Genomic DNA, 20,250 nt, shown 5'->3' on the forward strand with positions numbered 1-20,250 from the left:
CTTTATTCTTAATTGCCAAGACTGGAAACAACCAGATGTCTTTCAACTGGTGAGAGGATAAGGAAGTTGTGGGCTGTCCTTCCAGTCAATGGAATATTGTTCACCAATGGAAAGAAATACTCTGGTATCCACAACAATATGAATGGATCTCCAGCTTTATGCTAATGAAACAGTCCAGACAAGAAGACTTTATGATTCCATCTAAATAAAATCTAGAAGCTGAGTGGTTTGGGCAGGGGCTAATACTGGTAGGTGAGGGAATTTACATTGGGGCACGAGGAAACTTTGGTGTGATGGGTGTTATTCTGTATGGTGATTTTAGTGGGAGTTGTTCATTTGTCATGTATCCAGGTCCATACACTTGTCAAAACTCACTGAATTTTACACTTAAAGTGATTCTGTTTTGTGTCTAAAGTATACCTTAATAAAGCAGTTTTTAAGAAAAAAAGAGCCCAAGGTACTATACTAGGGTATCTTGGACATTGCATGTTTTACAAACTCCTCTGCTGATTTTAACACTGTCCTGGACAAAGTGATGACAGTTTTCAGCTCTGAAAAACCAGAGCTGAAATCAGCTCCAGTGATTCCTTAGAAGAAAATCATGATGAAAAGATTTGCTTGTGAAAAATCTGCTCTTCAGGAGTTCCCTGGTAGCCCAGCGGTTAAAGGTCCGGCTGGGTTACTGCTGTGGCTCAGGCTTGATCCTTGACCCAGGAACTTCTGTATGCTGTGGGTGTGGCCAAAATAATTCTGCTCTTAAAAAGTGAACATGTTGCAAAAATGGAGATGTTTCTAAGAGAGGAAAGACTGTTTGCAGTTCAAGTAACTTATTTTTTTCCTTTTCTTTAGGCCACCCTGCAGCATTATGGAATCCTCAGGCCAGGGGATCACACACGAGCCACAGTTGCAGCCTACACCACAGCTTTTGCAGTGCCAGATCATTTAACTCACTGTGCTGGGCTGGGGATCGAGCCTGCTTCCTGGTGCTATAGAGAACCTCCTATTCCATTGTGCCACAGCGGGTACTCCCCAAGTAGCCCTTTAAAAGAAAATGATATTTTTCTTAAAAGAAATTTTTAAAAATTTGAGTTATCTCTGTTAAGCTTAAATCTTTTAAAACATGAAAATCAAATAAGCTCCTCTTTAATCTTTCTGGCAAAACCAGCTGTGTTCAGCTGTGATTGGTTTTTATTTGTGCATGAATGTTAAGGCTGTTATATAATATCTTATTTTGCTTTCTTAGACTAGACTTAGGACCTGGTTCTCAACTGTGCCTGCATATTAGGGTCAGCTAGGAAGTATTTAATATGTCTGCACTTCCTTCCAGACCTATTAAATCAGAATCTGTGGACATGGGACCCAGGCATCAGAATTTTAAAATATTCCTCACATAATTCCAAGGTTGAGAACCATGGCATAGGTTTATCTTAACCCTTGATTACTGCTCATTACTGCTCAAGTGGATTTAATTTGTATATGTAATTGTCTTGATTTAATTTGGGTAAAGATATTTTTATGTATTTATTATGTGCCTGGCGTAATACAAGATTTCTTACGTATGTAAGGCATTTAGCCTCCCCATATTGCAAACTCGGAAATTGAGGTTCAAAATAATTTTTCTGTTACAGAATGTAACAGAAAATGTTTGTGTTAATAGGAAAGAGAGTATATCATAATAGTTATTAATGACAATAAAAGAAGCTAATATTTATAGAGAATGTTTACTACATACAAGGCCCTGGGCTATGTATTTATGTGCATTTGCACATCTAACGTAACAGTGCTTTGAGGTATTAGCATGATTATAATACCCATTATACAGTTGAGTAAAAAGTAACTTAGGAAAGTTAAGTATATTCTGTGACATTAAGTGGTAGAGTTGAGATCTGAAATAGGTGGCGTAATTCCTAAGCCGACATTTTTTTTTTTCCTCATTCTTTTTTTCGGTGGTGCACTTGTGGCATATGGAAGTTCCTGGGTTAGGGGTTGAATTGGAGCTTCACCTGGGGCCTATGCCACAGCTTGTGGCAACGGGAGATCCTTAACCCACTGGGGAAGGCCAGGGATGGACCCGCATCCTCACAGACATTATGTCGGGTTCTTAACATGCTGAGCCACAATGAGAATTCCCTGAGCCCACATTCTTAACATTGTCATAAGCTTGAGCTCAGGCAGACCTGGAATGGATTGAGTCCTGGCTGTACTGTTCTAATAAGCATCAAATTATTTGAGACAAACTTTGACTTATTTGTCAGTGCCCATTTTATATCCCTTTCTTCCATTATCTCTTCCTGTGTTCTTGCAGCTCAATGACGTAACTTCATGGTAGGAGTATAAAAATCTAGAGTGACTTATGAGAGAACATTTCTGTCCTCACAAGACTGTGACATTCCCTTGTCTTATTCATCGTTGTGTCTCTAAGAATCAGAATGGTATTCCATTGATGATTGTCGAAAAGTTAATAGTGCCATTATTTCTATCTGGGGAGTCCCGTAAGCTCCTCAGATCACATGGCATATGTGATGTACTTTGAATCATGAGTATGAGTTTCTCAGGCAGAGGAGAGAGATGGAAGGCCCCTCCAGACAGAGGGACTCCTCTGAGTTGAACAGGTGTGGTGAGTAGTGTCACATGCATTGTAGGGAGGGAGCAGGTGAGCTAAGAACTCAGGAAGGGAAGGAAATTATAATTAATGATGGGAGGCCTTAAATACCAGGCTGAGGTGTTTGGAATTCTTTTTCTTTTTTGGAAATCTGACGGTAGAGGGAAATTGTGGAAGATTTTTAAGCAAGTTATTGATAAGTTCCCATGTATTTATATTTTAATTTTTTCAGGACGATTCTTGATAACAGTGTAGAGTGCACTAGAGAGAAGGAAAGCTAAGAGTTGGAAAGTCCACTTGAGTATCTTTCTAATAAGCAGGAGAGGAGGGCTTCAACTGAGGAAGTGGTGCTGAAAATCCTGTTCACATAAATTAGATGCAAGTGGAAGTATTTTTCATGCAGCATGTCACTCAGTTCTTTTAACTCCTTCAGAGTTATTTGCCAAAAATCAAATGATGTTCACGCTTTAAAAGTCACGTTTTATATGATGTGTCATTTGGTAACCCCATTGAAGTCTGCTTTAACTTCTGTTAAAAGCAAAAGAATGGGAGCCACCTAACTTACAACAAGATTGGGCTAGTCAGAGGCGTGATCCTCTTAATGTCACACTGGTATTTGGAATTGTCTCTTTGGCACCCAGAGTGTTCTGTACCTAAGAATAATGCACTGTTGTATTGTAAGCAGGAGGGTGATAGGAAATGAGAACTTTTGTGACTGATGATTGACTAATGGTATCATCTCAAGCAGATCAGATTTAGGAAGCAGTATATATAAAAGTTGAGCCTCTAGAAGGAAACTGTAAAATCATCTGTCACTCATACTGCTAAGAAAATCTTCAGGTAGCCCCAGTGAAATGTGTTTTCCAGTGTAAAGACTGCTGTATTGATTAGGGCAGTGACTGTGATGATGGAGAAGAGTATTTGATTTGGAAGGAAGAATTAGCAGGACTTGGGGATATTTTCCTCTAAATTACTTTTCAGTGAGTCTGCATTTCTCTAAGCATCAAGAATGTTACCAATTTTTTAAAAAGCCGAAATATATTAGGTTGACTAGAAATACTCTACATATTTTATATTCTCTTTAAACTTGTATGTCACTTATATTTGTTGAGGTGTTTGGTTATATTTTAAGAAATACACACTAAACTCTTCCTGGGTCCCTCTAGATTATTTTCTGGCATCCAAGATCACTGTAATGGCAAATATTCAGAGTTTTTAAGAAAGCCATTTAATTTTTACTAAAGCAGGCCAGAAACACAAATTAACTGAGGCAAGTTGTGCTATATCAAAAGTCCCCGTTTTAGTTTCTTTTTATTTAGTTATGTGAGGATTAAGGTTGCCTAAGAAACAAAGTCAATATATGCGTCTCAAAATGGATAGATGAAGATTTTATCAAGTGAAGTTCTGAGCCGTATAATAAAGGTACAGAGAATTTTTTTATAACACAGATAAGTCTTCAGGTGAATTTGAGCAAGTCATAGGGCATCCCAGCTTAACTGTTGAGGAAGATGTAATACTTAGGAACCAGAGATTGTTACATACCATTGAAAGGTCTCAGTTACCAAGCTATTTAAGTAATGAGAAGCCTAAGAACATTGACAGGTGTCTTCAGTTTTTCTTAACATTTTTCATCTGTCGCTGTGGCTGTGTTAAATTGGTGGCATGATGCGGCATGTGTTTTGAAAGAATATATATATATATATAGTAGATCCCCATGACCCACAATACAACTGGAGGGAATTTGAGCCCTATTGTCGGTGAATAGGCGTAGACTCCAGAAAGGGTGAGAAAGGAGCTACTTCCTCAGTCTATCTCATTTTCTCACTGGCCTCTCCTAGTGTGTCTCACTGCACTAGTTTATCTAACATATCTAATGTTTAAAGATATGTGTTTTTACGCAGTATGGTATGTTAACACAAGCTTAACTGAAGAAGTAGCTATTTTTCCCTATTCTAGGATTGTATGTTTCTCTTTAGTGAGACCTCTGAAGGGTAAGTTTGACTAAATGTGTTTTTTTGCCATTTATGCATGTTTGGTTTTGTTTGCTTTTTAGGGCCGCACCTGCAGCATATGGAGGTTCCCAGGCTAGGGGTTAAATTGGAGGGAGCTATAGCTGCTGGCTTATGCCACAGCCATAGCAAAGCCAGATCTGAGCCAGGTCTGCATCCTGCATCACAGCTCACAGCAACGCTGGATCGCTTACCCACTGAGCAAGGCCAGGGATTGAACCCACATCCTCTTGGGTACTAGTCGGATTTGTTTCTGCTGTGCCAGGACGGGAACTCCCCATTTATGCATCTTACCCCGCAAGATGGGATTCCACTGTATAGGACTGGGTATTAGAAAAAAAAGATTTTTGGTCTGTGTTTAGAAAGTCACTGTGTTTGAAGTGCTTCAGAAGTTCAGAAAAGGATGCATGGATATTCGTTTATTTGGTTCTACCTTTCTAGGAATGTCATTCTTCTTTTTCATATTCTTTTTCTTCCCCCCCTCTAGTTGTGGCAATTTATGATTATACAAAAGACAAGGAAGATGAGCTGTCCTTTCAGGAAGGAGCCATTATTTATGTCATCAAGAAGAATGATGATGGTTGGTATGAGGGAGTTATGAATGGAGTGACTGGGCTCTTTCCTGGGAATTATGTGGAATCTATCATGCATTATTCTGAGTAAAACTCAGCAGGGATGTGTTTCCGTCACAGGAATAGTCAGGTCTTCCCAGATTATCAAAAGGCCCTGGGGATTCCCCTCCAGTGAAATGAATGAAGGATTCAAATGACAAAAACTACTTGTATTTTTTTGGTTTATCCCTCAGTATTAAAACAAAAGCAAGCTGAATTTGAACAAATGGATCTTTTTGCCATCACTTATACTATGCGGAGCTATTTGGATTGAAATAAAGTGACGGTTTCTGAATATATCAGAGGTATAACAGTATAACAATGTAAAACAAATCAGGTTAAGACTGATTCGGAAAAAAAATCTGGGATCTTTCTCAGGAATACTGTGCACCCTTGGCATTTCTCCTCCTGCGGAATCTGGCATTGGATGCTCTTCAGTGCCTGCGCTAAAGGTTAGCCTCGTGGCTGGTGTGGACCCCAGCCCCATACTTTCTTCCAGCCGTAAGAGGAGGGAACCAATATTTAAATACCAGACATGACCATTTTTTCTAATTCTTTCAGAAGGCTTATTTCCTCTTCACCACTGTAAATTCTGCATTCTCTCAGCACTCGAGTGTACCAAACAGTTAATGTTGAGCTGACTTGCATCCCTTCATGTTTCTCAGTTCATAGATTATGAGGATAAGGAATTGAGTCTCCAAACAACTGGTTAACAGTTGCCAGTTTGGTTTGGTTCTGCTGTGCTGCTGCTGCGTGAGACTGCATTGCCCCTGAGGGCAGTGCACCCAGAGGGGTGGAGGGTGGTAGCCTGCTTCCCATGCTGAAGTAGGTGCACACCAAGGTTCCTGAGGTTCTAAAGAGCATGAACCGTAGAAGTGCTCTGCTCAGTGGGCATCCTGAACCCTTGCCGTTTTGAGGAGTAGGAGCTTAAAGATTAGACCAATTATTTCTATACTTTCACTACTTTGAAAAAAATATTTTTTTTTATAATAGAAGTTATTTTCCAGTCCATCGACAGTCACTGGGAATAAAAGGCTTGCTGCTGTGCTCTCTGAATGTTACTAATGGCAAGTGTTAGCTACTGCTGAGTCGTTCACTCACTTAACTTAGTAAAGGTAAATATTCCCCTGATTTTGTATGATTGGCCTTTGATGTAGCTGCTCTGGTTAAGAATTTGAACCTTATCTTTCAGGCTAAGAATACTGGGATAAGTGGTATAAGGCCAAATATTTATCCAAGTATTTTTCTTTTTCATCTGCACAATTTTAACTTCACATTCAGTGGAGTTGGGAAGGCAGATGGCTTTAGTCATCTCTTCTGTAATCAGTATAAGAAATAATGAAACAAATCCAGGAGGCCTTGCTGCCCAGCAGGTGACTACTGTGATGATGAACAAGCTCACAGGCCGAAGCTGCTGTGGGTCCTTCAGCCCAGTGACTTGGCCGGAAGAGAGCTTTGCCTGGTGACTTCCCAGTGCTGGGTGAAAGGTGAGAGGCAGTAGCTGTGTATGTTTCAAACGTGGGCCTTGAACATGACAAGTAGTGCAGAGAGAGGAACGTGACTAAAAAATGAACAAGTGTAGTAGGTGTGAGGGGGTTGAGATGGTGTGGGCAGAAGTTAATATTCCACTTGTGAATCTGTTACCAGAGCACAAAACTTATCACCGTTTAACTTGAGACCCAGATACAGTGTTTCCTTTTTAAGATTTTTGTTTTTAAAGTCAGTTTTTTTTTTTCCTCTTACGTTGCACGTTAGCTCTTTGGCTTTTAGAGTCCTCCAACACTCTGAATTTGGTTATGAATTTGCCTCCAGTACACATTACATTTCATGCTTTGTTAGGTCATCTTGTCACCCTTTGTTCCCTGTCTTCCTTTAAAGTAGTGGTCCTGATGTCCTCTGAGCCTTCAGCTTCAATATGGACCCAACCAAGACTGCACTTGGAGAAGTTAAATTCTTAGTCTTGATGAAACAAGGGAAACTTTTGAAATTAGATGTTCAGAGTTACATAAATAGATTTTTGCTGAGAAAGCTTAGTGGATTAATAAGGCAGAGGGTATTTTCAAATGCAACAAATAGTTCCCACAGCTCACACCTACAGAAGCCCAGAAGACAACTGTACAGAGTTGGTGGTGGTCAGCGTGCCTGGTGGACCCCTGCCAGATTGGGGAGCAGTGAGGACTCTAGTTAAGTCCTTCATACTGAAGACCTGCTACAAGGGGGTCCTGCTACAAGTTGGCCAGCCAACTTCTCCTTAATTTTTAGTACTAATGTGTGATTTTTTTGTTTTAAAAACATCTGTTGGATTTTCTGCATTATTTTAAATTTTCATACAGTTTGAAATCTATATTATTGTCTTGAAAGTATACTATGTAATGAATGGGCCAGGCCTAAAGTCATTGGAGACTTTAAGGTATGTACTATTTCATAGATTGCATGCTATTAATAGTCTGTGAGGGTTGTATTTGCTTTATCGTAAATTTTTCCCATTTATCTTTTTATATAAACCACAGGATGGTTGGTAGTAGGAATTCTAAGTAAATGCAGAAATCTTACATGCTACATAATATTGTAGCAAAGAGGATCCAAGTCTAAAATCTGCTGATTAGTAAGCAACTCATCAGGATAGAGGGAATTTTTTTCCTCCTGAAGTTTTTCACTTGTGTCTACTCTTTTTCCTTAAAAAAAAAAAAGGGGGGTGTGTGTGGGAGTTGTTCCTCCTCTTTTTAAAGCATTACGATTTGAAAGGCCATAGGGATGCAAATGAAAATATACTTCCTGTTGACCTTATGGCCAAGGCAATACATTAAAACCACAATAGTGTAAAGTCTAGACCTGAGAGATTCAGCCTGCTGTGTTTGAAATACATATGATCCCTTAAGATGTCTCATTCAGTATTTTCCATCTTCTTCAGGGGCACCTGCCATTTCCACGTAGGGTTGACAAGGGCCTACTACTTTTGCTGTGTTCCTAGAAGTCACTGGGTGAGACATTTTTATTCTCCTGCTGCTGTTTATTACCCAGCGAGAGAGAGAGAGATCCTCTAATGTAGCTGTGCTGCTCAGCAGTCTCATGTTGATTAAAGATAATTACTGAAGATTTTTGTTTGAGAGGCATCAAAATTACAGTAGTTTGCTTTTATCCTTTTGTGTTTTCTTTTAGCAGGTGACCAGTTTCTGCATTAAGAATTATTCATTTTTTTTAAAAAAAACCTACATTTTCTCTTCAGCGGAGAGACATGGCCTCTTCCAAAGGCCATCTCTCCCCTCAAAAAGTGTTTGATAGAGGAATTAGCAAGTTGTAGCCAAGTCTTGGAAAAGAATAAGGATTTGGGAGTTAACACCTTGGCGCAGTGGATTAAGAATCTGACTGTGGCAGCTTGTGCCTGACCCCTGTCCTGGTGCAGTGGGTTAAAGGGTCCGTCATGGCTGCAGCTGTGGTGTGGGTAGCGGCCAGGATTCAGTCCCTGGACTGGGAACTTCAACATGCCCTGGGTACAGCCAGCCACTTTAAAAAAGAAAAGGGCCAGGGGTGGGGGAGGAATCTGAATCACTTCTGAACTTCTTTGGCCAGAAACTCCTGATCAGTGTTAAGGTGATGATTTCCCTCACATGATTTACTTAGAATCACAGTATTTGAGAGCTAGATGAGATTTTTAGTTCAGTCTCATTTTACTGATGGGGTTTTAGATGTTTCAATTCAGGTAACACCTGGTTAACAACAGTAGAATTACTGACTCAATGCCTGGTACTCTTTTTACAACTGTCTTAATTGTGCCGTATGTTTCTTTAATAAGAGTTCTACTTGACATCTTTAGGAAGATACTTGAAAAGATATGCTATGTCTCGACATATACCATCCAAAGTATTGTTAAAAGGAGTGTATTAAGTGCAGCCTTAATTAGTGAAAATAATCTTCCTAATAACCCTTCTAAAACTACACTCAGTACAAAGGGTCTTTTCCGTAAGGTGTATGTAGCTAAAATGTTAGTGTCTCAGCACTGGAAGGAGCCCAGCCCAGCCTTATTCGAGAGCCTTAGAAAACAGTTCTTAAACAGAGGCATTGCACTCATTCATTACCTTAAGTTTATTTTATGCTTATGGATCTCATAATTCTTTTTTAAAAAATTGACAAATGATAGGGCCTAGCTGTGTATAAATGATCCTTGCTAAATATCTTGAGGGTTGTTTTTTTTTTTGTAAAAAAATCCAGGAAAACCAGACAAAAAGCTTATTTTCACATTAAAATGGAACCGTCTTTTGCAACTTCAGAATTCTATGGAAAAGCAGTTTTTATCATATTTTGTGTCCATGCATCTTTTTCTTAACAACAGAATGGTTTACAAAAAAGAACGTAAACAATTTGTGATCTGGCCAGGTGTACTTTTAGCTCCTGGAGGGAGAGTTGATATTATGACTTGAGTAGAAACCATGTAGGAAAACTCGAGGGAGCAATCTGTTGCCAGTGATGTTGCTTGTGTGTGCCATTAAACCACCTCCAGATGAGTGGGGAACACTGACATTTTAATTTTGAAATTGTATTTGGAATTAATTGTTGCTGTGTACTAAGAACCTGACCTAAATAAAATCCTACAAAGTACAGCCAAGTGCCTCGTGAATGTATTCCTGCAAGTAACCTCTTTTCTAAGGTGATAAGTTTTAAGTGTCAGAATCCTTCCCTTTTGCTCTAAATAATTAGTTTCTATCCCTGTTTTTGCTGTAAGCGAACCCAAGGTTTGGATCACTTTCCACTAAATATATACAGTTCTCATGTAAAAAGAGCTTCTGTTCTTTTTTGCCCTAGTTTGGTCAATAACAGTTTGTAGATACATTTGAATCCACATTTGTACAGACCCTGACCTGGCACCACAACACATGATTATGATACCAAGGCCTTGTACCAGAAAGTTTCCATGTTTGTACCTAGCTGTATTTTTAAAGAAAAAAAAGGTTAACCAGTTGAACACATTAACTTGTAATTTACCTTCACACTTCATGTGCGTGTTGCACAGTCTGCTTTGCGTTATCCCAACATAAGACCAGGTTCTTTCTTAGTGGTGCCGATTCACAAACAGTCAAGTACAGCCCCAGTGTTTAAATGAAATCTATGTATTTTTATTAAGGACTGTGTAAGCTGACATAATGAAAACACATAGCTGAAAAATTACACTGACTGTATGACTACTGTCCTAAGCCATTACAATAGTTTACTGACAGTAACTGGCAAGAGTAACTTGGAAAATAACTTAATCCAGCAGTAGAACAAAAACATCAGTAGTACTGAATATATCTCTCGTATATATACATCTATATATATATATAGGTTTGCACAATCAGGGAGCAAGGCACATAATGAAATGAGAGTACATTTAAGCAGAAGAAAACAGCAACAAAACTGAAAGAAAAACCATTAACTTCATCTTTACCGAGCTGTGCATAATTATTTGAATAATTGTCCTCTATCCAGTACTTTAAAATGCAGTTCATTTTGCTTTCTTTTCCATGCTTTAAAAAGGTATATCCTACATTGTATCTATTTATTTATGGCAAAGCTCCCATAGCCTAGATGTCAATGTGAGCCTTTGCTCCATTTTTTTAAGAACTAGGAAGAGCGGGAGCAATCCCAGTTAAGTATAGTGTGCAATTTTTCTTTAAAACAGTAAACAATGTTTTTACAACATTGAGCACAAGCTAATATTTCAAATGTACATTTCTATAAAAGGAGTTTACTAGTGGCTGATAATACACAAAATCATTTGAAACATTCCAGTTAATGCTTATTTTCTAGGAGGGATTATTTACAAGTAGAGACAAATACAGGAGGTGATAATCAAGAAAAATGGCAGTTTTTGGTATTAGGTTACAATAAACTTAAACAATGGACAAGTCCCAAAATGCAGATCTTTTTTTTAAGTGCCGCAAGCATGTTCTGCCTAAGAGGTTGAGGCTTCAACAACTATGAGCTTGGTATTAATAGCCATCCATGATCCACACACTCACTTCTGAACCTGACCATCTTTTAAATAAGCAGTATCCACCATCACCCTGACTAGACTCACTTCCCTAAATGTCTTTGGTAGAAAGCAGCCTAACCTCGTTTAGGTAGATGAAGCCATCTCTTGTGAGACAGTCACTTTATCTTTTTCTGCACAAACTAAAACCACCTTCCTTCTCTTTCATTAGCACCTCAAAGTTTGCTTGTTGGATTTTTTCTTTATGCTGTTCCTCCAAAAGAGTTCAAGGCACTGGGGATTATAGCAGATATTGTTTTCTCTTCTAAATGGGCTATTACTTTAACAAGCAAAGAGCAAACCAATTGGAGATTATTTCCTTCAAGTGCTTATCAAGTATATGGTGTTTCGCTTATTTTTATTTAGCAGGTTAATTCTGCAGCTAAATTTCAGATTTCTTTTATATATAAACCTTCCAAGGGCACAATTAAGAACACTTGTTTAGTGTGAGGGAGACTGGTAAAAGGGGTAGCAGTGTTCTTTGAATAATTTCCTATTTATTTAAAGGAAAATAAATCTTAAAAGATACCGAGATACTTAATTTTGTACTACTTGTATCTCTCCGAGGTTCAAATCTCAACTTTGTGGGTGGTCACATATTCCTAACAATATGAATAACCTACTTATTCATGTTCAGGGATAACCTACTTTATGCAAATGATCTAAAGTGTATAAAACAAAACTCCAAGTGTATTTGCAACCTAAAGTGATTTTTTTTAGAGATAGAGGTCCTCTTCTTATCAAGTGTATAAATTCAAGTTACCAAACCTGTTTTATTTAAAGCAAGTCATTATATCTCTAATCACACTGGGTCATACAAACTTAACTGGTCTAAACTTAAGTCTGTGAGGTGACATCAGTTATAATTTGTTAGCTCTGAAGCTAACTATATGAGAACTATATGGAAAAGTTTGGTTATAATAATGTACAAAACTAGACAAAGGAAAAATAAGTGACAAAGGGTTCTGTTGGTGGCCTGTTAGTGAAATCAAAGCAATCACACCATTACCTGAAGGTTTTTTCAGGCTACTCATAACCTTATACTCTTGACATAAGCTTAGTAGCCACTGTAGTCTTCCAGCTCCTGAAACTCTTAGTTGGATGCACAGTTCCTAGTAACTTTGACCTCAGAGTTGTCACTCTGTTGGAGTTAACTATTCATGATCCTCCAATTCTGTTTAGACTGTCTTGATAAACTCAGGATTATTTTCAGTGGCAAGTAAACTTACACAGAGGACTTCCAAGACAGTTCACAGCCCTCACCTAACAGGATATGCTGTCAGTGGGCAGGAGCACCTTGATTTTAGAGACTGAAAACATCAGCCCGTCTGCATTACTTTGAGATGGGTTCTGATGAAAACTGTTTCATCTAACTTTTCTGAAGAGTCAGTAAACTTTCTCACCTTAAAAAGCCCCAGAAATAATAATTTAAAAAAACCAATTTACAGTTCAGTGGGTACCTGTAAACCTTAAGAATATTCACTTTTCCCGAGAGAACTATAGCAGCTAAGAGGGAAAAAGTGTATTTGACCAGTGAAAGCCAAGCTTTAATACAGAAAGATCTAACATTCATATTATGAACCAGGTAGACTGTATTATTAAAAGAATAGGCTCTGCTGCCCTTCAGAATTGGTGCCAAAACTTTTAAGCATAGGTTGATTCAATTTTGAAATTGTGTGGTAAAAATTAAGGTTTTAGCTAATTAACAAGTCACTAGCTCTAACAGGCACCTGTTTGCACTGCCCTCGATAGCAGGATGAGCTCATCCATGCTGTTCAGTTTTTGGTAAAGCCAAGCCAACTAACAGGGTTTTCTTCTGTGACCTGAAGAAGCACTGCTGAGTTAGAGCTGCTGAGCAGAAGGCAGTGAAAGAAGGCACAGTACTAGTGTCGTCTGGCAGGAAGTGTTTTCCTTGAACACACCAAAGAACAACAGTACAAAAATAAGGGTAGTCTCCAAAAATCCCCCCCCCCAAAAACCACATCCCAACAAAAATCCAAATTAAAAAACCCATTAGACAGTAAAACACTAGCAGTGTATCTGAAGTATCATTTTAGTTCTTTAGATTCAGTTGTTTCATATGAAGGGGAAAAAAGTTGATTTTTAGCCTTTTCTGTCTTTGGAGAAATAGAAAGGGAAACAGGTTGCTGTCAGTCAAGCCCCTGGATTCTGGTAAAAATGATACTCTTCTTCCTCTGGCCCTGTCCTCTCCTTGGTGTCCCTGGTGTTCTAAAGGATGTCTGCTCTTTCAGGAAAATGAGACAGTAGAAGCATCAGTGCAGGATGGTTACCACTGGAACTGATGGCTATCACTGGAACTGACATAAGCCAAAAGCCTCGGGAAATCCCACGCTGGAGAAAAAAAAAAGCTACATCTTAGGGCTCAAATCAGGAATAAAGGAAGATTGAGGGCACATTACTGTGTTTTTTCCCTCAGGGAAAGTTGAAGTTGTCCACCTTCATATAAAAAAGACTACCACCACAAAAAAAAAAAAAACCTAGTGATGAATTCTTTTTTATCATTGGATTCATAGTAATAACTCTTTACCCCACAAATAAGGGTGATCCTTAGACTAGAAAGCTGCAGGCAGAAAAGACTGGGAAAGCACTTCACTTGTGAGTCACAATGGAGCTTGGCAATCTGTACTCAAATGTTATCCAAACTGCTGTTATGCATGCTTAAATTAACAATGCAGATGTGTTAAAAGGTCACTTCATAAGCATAAAAATATCAAGCACAGAAAACTTTGTGAACAACTGAAAAAAATCCAGAAGTATCTTTTAAAGAAGTAGGACTTTAACAAATGCACTATGGTGTATGTTCTTACTGCTCTATAACATGAGTATGTTGTCACATCCTAGAGATGTGTCAGTGGGGGCAGGGCTTACTCTGTTGGAGAGTGGGTTACAGGGAAATCCTGTGTACATTGTACAACCTCTGCTTATTCTTGAATTATATACTATCTCTGCCCCACTGTATTGGCATCAATTTTTCCTTATGAGGCAGTGTCAAAGATTTTTGCAGTTTGCACCAGTGATTCCTATTCACAACAGGCACAGGCATGTCACAAGGTGTGCTCATTTATCCCTGCTGGGGAGGCTAGTTTTCTCTGGTTTAAGAGCAGCTCTGAGATTGGATTCTATTCCTAATGATAAATTTATCACCACAAATTGATGAGACAGTAGACATTTCTCTCATATACCAAGGAAAATTCGCAGAAAAAAAAAAAGCGTGTAAGTATAGTGTGTCCATTAGAGCTAAGACTGCATGTTATACCAAACTCTGTATGTGTCATGTCACTTAGAGTACTTGGACTACACAGCTCCATCAGAACACCTGGTAACCTGGACACATCTCTACACCAGGCTACAACAAGCAGGACCCTGCTGTGCTCCAGTAAGCTATGGATGAAGTCATCAAAAAATTCATTTTTTTCCCCTTCCTCCCTCCCTGACAGTCCCGCACTTAAAAATGAATTCTTGGTATTTCACATTTCTAGCCACATACAAGCTGATTAATGACAGCTGCGCAGGGGCCAGTTTTGTTCTCTTTTCTAATCACCCATCCTTCTAGAGAGCAATACACAAAAAAGATGCATTTCAGAAGGTGATATTGTTTTTCATAACGATGCAACATACTGGACAAGGGATGTGTGTATTTGATATAGCAATTGTCTACAGATAGCTAATAACATCTACCTAGAGCGCACGCTTTAAGGAGGTAACTGGTGACCCAAAGACACTGGGACAGAGCATTCCAAGGGTATCATGTTGGATATTCTCTTACAATAAATCAAAGCAAGAATCATGAAGTCAAACTTGGTGAAAAGGATTCCAACAGTACAAAAAGAACTATCCAAGATTATAGTACTAAATTATCCATGTATCATAGGCGAAGAGCTTACCTGTGACAGAACACAGCCTAGATTTGGGTGGGATCATTGCAACAGGACTGCAATTAGAATGGTTTAGTTACACCATATATTTACTTTCTATGCACAACCACATACAGATAGTATCCGTGAAAATTTCCCCATACTGTACTATTACCCGTTCAATGAAGCTGAGAGGTTTTCCTGATTTAAAGTGCCCCTTTATATATAGTAATGAAATGTCAGTCAAGCAATTCCAACTTCAGCCAACTGGGGAAAAAAACAAACACAAAAACCCCGTAGATATACCAAACATTCTGGTTGTCTTCTCAAACTGAGAAATAGCACATTTATACAACTATCCTTAATATATAATACACAACATGCACAGATAGGCCGCACATGGACATTTATAAAACATCTTCTGAAGTCAGAAGTTTTTGGTCCAATCCACATGATAGACAACAGAAATCAAAAGGGACAGGACACACACCCCCTTCCATGCCTCTGTGCCCCAAATACACAAAACCCATTTTCGGATTAGGAGAGAAAAAGAATAAATAGAATCACTTTCAGCGATATATATACATATACATATGTACATATATGTATACATATATATACGTACACACACTACCTATCTATATATGTGTAGATATGTGTGTGCCCACTCATGTACACACACACATACAACTGAACACTACCTGAATAACATTACACCAGGAGGCTCTAAACACCTGAATTCATAAATGAGCAAGTGAGCTGATTGTAGAACTGATTACAGATCCCATGAAAATAAAGACCTATGGTGGCTACCAATCTCTTGAGAGCTTGGTGTTCTGGTCTCTCTTGGGGGGAGCGGGAGGCGGGCCTCTCCGCAACGTTGCATAGCCTGATATATGGCTGCCTCCGTAACCAGCTTTCTGTTGGTCAGAAAGCAGTTCGGGGGGCGGCGGGGGCAAGGCCATATCATCCATGGTGGCTGTGGGTTCTGCTCTGGACACGCGCGAGGAGGAGAGCGAGCCGTGCCGGGTGATGGACTTCCGCTGCAGGGTCCTGTTGAGGTCAGCCAGGAATCCAGGCTGGACACTAAGGCTGGATTTGGGAGAGGTGGGCACTTGTGGCACAACCGTGGCCGTCGTTGGCTGCTCTGAGACCTCGGCTTGCGTGAGGCGGGTGCTATCGTTCCGTTTGGGTCGTGTGGGCGGAGGGGCCTTCTTCACCGATGTTTTGGACCAGGGCTGCGGTTGCGGGTTAACCACAGCCACCTTCGGGGAGGTGCCTCCCGAGAACACTGCTGGGATCTCCACCGGGGGCATAGGCAGCTCTATTTCAGGAGGCGGCGGTGGGAAGTCAGAATCCGAGGGAGGAGAGGGAAATTCGACCACAGAGTCCTTGCCACGCCCACTCAGAACCGAAGCTCTTGCAGACACACACCCTGGCTGGAGAACTCCTGGAAGGTGAACTCCGGCAAGATTGAGTTTTCCGGGTTTGGGGGGCGCTGCAGGAGGCGATGGAGTCTCCTTGCTGGGAGATCCCGAGGGTTCTGCTGGCGCTGCAAACTTGCTGACTAGGCTGTCTACCGAGGGTCTCTTGGGCTCAGGGTGCTCGGCACAACTGCTGGACTTAATGCTGGAGTTGCGCTGTGGGGTCGGGGGCGGTTTCTTTCCCCCGGGGCTGGAGGTCTTACTGGTCTTTTTGCCGGGAGATCCGCTTTTGTCAGGGGCAGGAGCAGCTGCGGGTGTGGGTGTGGCCGGCGGTGGCGGTGGCGGTGGCGGCGGGGCCGGGGCCGGGGCCGCAGGTGGCGGTGGCGGCGGAGGAAACCCCAAGCTGCTCTCGGGAGGAGGTGGGGGAAAGTCCGGAGACGGGGCAGGGAGAGAGCTGGGCTGCCACTTGGGTTTTGCTTTGACAGCAGGGGGGGACTGCGGGGCGCCTGCCGCGGCAGAGGCGGGCTTTAAGGGCGGCGCCTCCGCGGGTGGAGGGGTGGGAGGGGGCGGAAACTGGCTGGCTATCTGCTTCACCACCGAGGGCACGGGAGACAGCGGAGAGGGAGGTGGCTTTACACAGAGGTTCTGCTGCTTGGGTAAGGTGGGTGGGGGGACTGGACCAGGAGGAGCAGGGGGAGAGGGTGGAATGTGAGCAACGGGAAAAGCTGACTGCTTTTTTGCTGGGGGTAGTGGAGGAGTAGGCGTAGGTGGCAGAGCTTGTGTCACAGCGGGTGGCACAGTCTTGGTGCTGGCTGGTGGGGGCAAGGTCACAAGCGGTTTGGGGGGGGCCTGAGGAGGGAGGGGTGCAGGGACCGGAGGAGGTGGGGGGGCGGAGGCGCTGCTTGTGTGACATGCTGAACGTGATGGATCTTCAGTGGAGGAGGTGGGGGGCTGAACTGCGGAAGGGAGGGGGGGCAGGGGGCGGGTTTGAGCTGGGCCATAGCTGAGCCGGGGGTGGGAGGTGGGGGAGGGGGAGGCGGTGGGGGAACGACTCCATTAGGGGGCACCAGGATTTGAGGCTTTCCTGACTGTGAGGTCGAAGACAGAGGCTGCATCACTGATGATGGAGGCTTAAACAGGGGTCCTGAATGCTGGGAGGCGTTCTGCAGCCTGGTTATTGTGCTGTACTTAACGAACATTGTGGCTGCAGAGCCCGCAGAAGGTGCAGACTGGCTGGGCAGGGGAGGGGGTGGCGGCGGGGGAGGAGGGGGGGGAGGCGGTGGGGGCGGGGGCGGGGGCGGCAGAGGCGGGGAAGGCTGTGAGGCAGTGTAGGGGGTGACCAGCTTAGGCTGTGGGGATAAAGGGGGCATGAGTGAAGTGTAAGGTCGATTCATAGATTCCATTCTGGCCTAAAAGGAGTATAAAAGAGGTTGGGAGAGAGAAAACACAACAAAACAGTTACAGAGGTAAGCTTTGACTGTCAAACTAAAAGCAAGGAATCAAGAGACATGCATGAAAGGATGCAGCAGTTGGTGATCATTAAGACGGACAGTGTCAGGAAGGCTAAAATCTAACTCCCTCGGCAATAAGGGCATAGGAAATTTTTACTTAATTCTCTCAAATGGCTAGACTGCCTAACAACCTGGGGAGAATTTCCTGCTGCAAAAGCTGTCTGAGTGGTGACGGGCTGTCTGATTTCTGATCCTGGGTTTCACACACCCTGCTCCCAATGGGAGCCCTTGGTGACAGGGACTCTGGCAATGGGAGATGTGATGGCTGGAGTTCACCTTCAGTCCAGGACTGCACCCACATCAAGCAGATGCCATAGCGGGGTTTAGGAGTGCTGGTGGAGGGCCTCTTGAAGAATGAGGATGGCTTTTTGATGCTAGTGAGCGGACACGTGAGAGTATGAGAATGTTCAGCAGGCGTGCACAGTCACACAGGAATGAATGAGCTTGACACACACACTCGTGTTCGTGTGAGACACTTGCATCCAACATGCACAGAAGTCCAGCAATGCAGGTAAAGGGGGGATATTCTTTACATTTGTTTTACTGGAAAATACATAAAGAAATGCTTTATAAACATTACAGCAAAAGATCATAAAAATATCACACAGAAAAAGCCAGAAGAAAATGAGAGGAAACTAGAGCAAAGGAAATGTATCAAGTAATAAGAGCTAGAGTTTGCCCACAACTTGCTGACCAGCCACCTGGGCACCTCTTGGCACTGCCCAAATGATATTTGGTCATTCATTTCATGGAAGACTCATGCATGAATGTGGTCCGAGTATTTCTGAAAGAGCAAAGGAAGGACCCTTCTCGAAATAACTTTGGGTACATCTTGTAGGCTCTTCGAACGAACTGCTAGGATCTAAGGTAAACCATTTGTTTCCAATTCTGAATGACAGCTAATCAGCATTGAGAATAAGCTGGTTAGTAGACTAGAAGGCTCATTACATGGCTGAGTTCTAATGCCCATCAGAACACTCACATATTCCTTTAATAACTGCACTTCAAAGTAAAAGCATTAGTTTGCAAGATTTGGTTACAGAGAGTCACCCAGGTTAATGTGTTTCCAAAGAACAGCCCCCGACCTTAACTTGACCCTGTCTTGGCTGCTGCAGGGGTGCAGACCTTAGCTGTGCTGGCCTTCTCATTTGGCACCTGAGACTGAGGTAACAGGAGAAGAAACACACAGGGGATCAAGACTCAAACACATTGTCACTGCTGTATGGCAGGGTTTGTGCTCTTGCTGAAACTATGTGCTGTGACGGACTACACTGCTTTGACACAGACCATTTGGACCTCGGCTTTCCTTGGCCTTCCTTGTAATATTTGGGTAGTTATACAATTTAAAATGCACATGGATAACACCATTAAAAGTTTAGAAAGGTAAAGGACTTTTCTTTAGGTATCTGAGTTGTATAAACCCTGCTTCTCCACAACACTTCTCCAAAACTATGGAATATCAGAACCAGAGAGCGCTACTCCATTCAAACTGATTAACTATGGGAAGGGAAAAGGAATATTTCTTAAAAGTTTGAGCCTCTGTTAAGGGAGTTAAACTGTGTCTCGAGAAGTTAGGTCATTAGAACCAATTGTCAAATATTTCTCAGAAAAAAGTGTTCCACCCTCACATGGGGCTCCTTTTGCCTCCTCCACCTTCCTCAAGTCTAGTTACTTAACCAATTTGCAAATAAAGGAATAAAGTGAGGGAAAATACCCTTTAATTCTCATTGGTGAATATACTTGTATAAGGCTTTCAAACCAAAAGAACAACAACAAAAAAATTAAATAACAATGGGTGAAAACAAAATGGCCAGGCCAGGTGTGCCCTCGCCTGCTGAGAGGGTGAGCATAGCTGGGACACATTCTCACCCACAGGACATCAGAGGCAGTTTGATACGGTGACTTTCAACCAGGCTAAAGAACCTCTCTTTTTTTCTAAACAGTCCCCCAATAATTATTCTTGTCCTTCAGTGTCAATGAACAATTTTCTATGCAAGGCCCAGGGATCCAAAATCTCAAGGGGAGTAATTGGAATTTAGTCTTCCACATAAACTTTAATTTGAGAAAATTCATTGATGTACAGAGAGATGCCATAAAAGAAAAGATGATAAAGTAATGAGTCGAATAAATTACATTAATGACAAATAAGGAATTAACCATGAGCGGCTTCTCTGGAACAAAATTAGGGCATTGGCACTGGAGGGTGTTGTT

The 20,250-nt window shown here is 41.6% G+C and overlaps 2 protein-coding genes across 19 annotated transcripts in view; one reads left to right on the top strand and one right to left on the bottom strand.

Annotated features, from left to right (window-relative positions):
- Positions 1–13,373, top strand: part of ABI2 (abl interactor 2) — a 127,263-nt gene extending 113,890 nt beyond the window's left edge. For 11 of the 18 annotated variants that reach the window (XM_021075337.1, XM_021075325.1, XM_021075335.1 and 8 more), the window contains one exon: positions 5,099–13,373. In XM_021075337.1, the coding sequence (XP_020930996.1) occupies positions 5,099–5,274 (176 nt within the window). In that variant the 3' untranslated portion in view covers positions 5,275–13,373. The remainder of the gene's footprint in view (positions 1–5,098) is intronic. The other 7 variants (XM_021075327.1, XM_021075329.1, XM_021075326.1 and 4 more) reach the window with 3 other exon arrangements.
- RAPH1 (Ras association (RalGDS/AF-6) and pleckstrin homology domains 1) overlaps positions 10,310–20,250 on the bottom strand; it is a 96,970-nt gene continuing 87,029 nt past the window's right edge. Inside the window, 2 exon segments of the mRNA XM_021075323.1 lie at positions 10,310–17,418; positions 17,421–17,937. Of these exon segments, the coding sequence (XP_020930982.1) occupies positions 15,914–17,418; positions 17,421–17,937 (2,022 nt within the window). The 3' untranslated portion in view covers positions 10,310–15,913.

Source organism: Sus scrofa, chromosome 15 (genome assembly GCF_000003025.6).
Source record: "Sus scrofa isolate TJ Tabasco breed Duroc chromosome 15, Sscrofa11.1, whole genome shotgun sequence".
Classification (NCBI taxonomy): Eukaryota; Metazoa; Chordata; class Mammalia; order Artiodactyla; family Suidae; genus Sus; species Sus scrofa.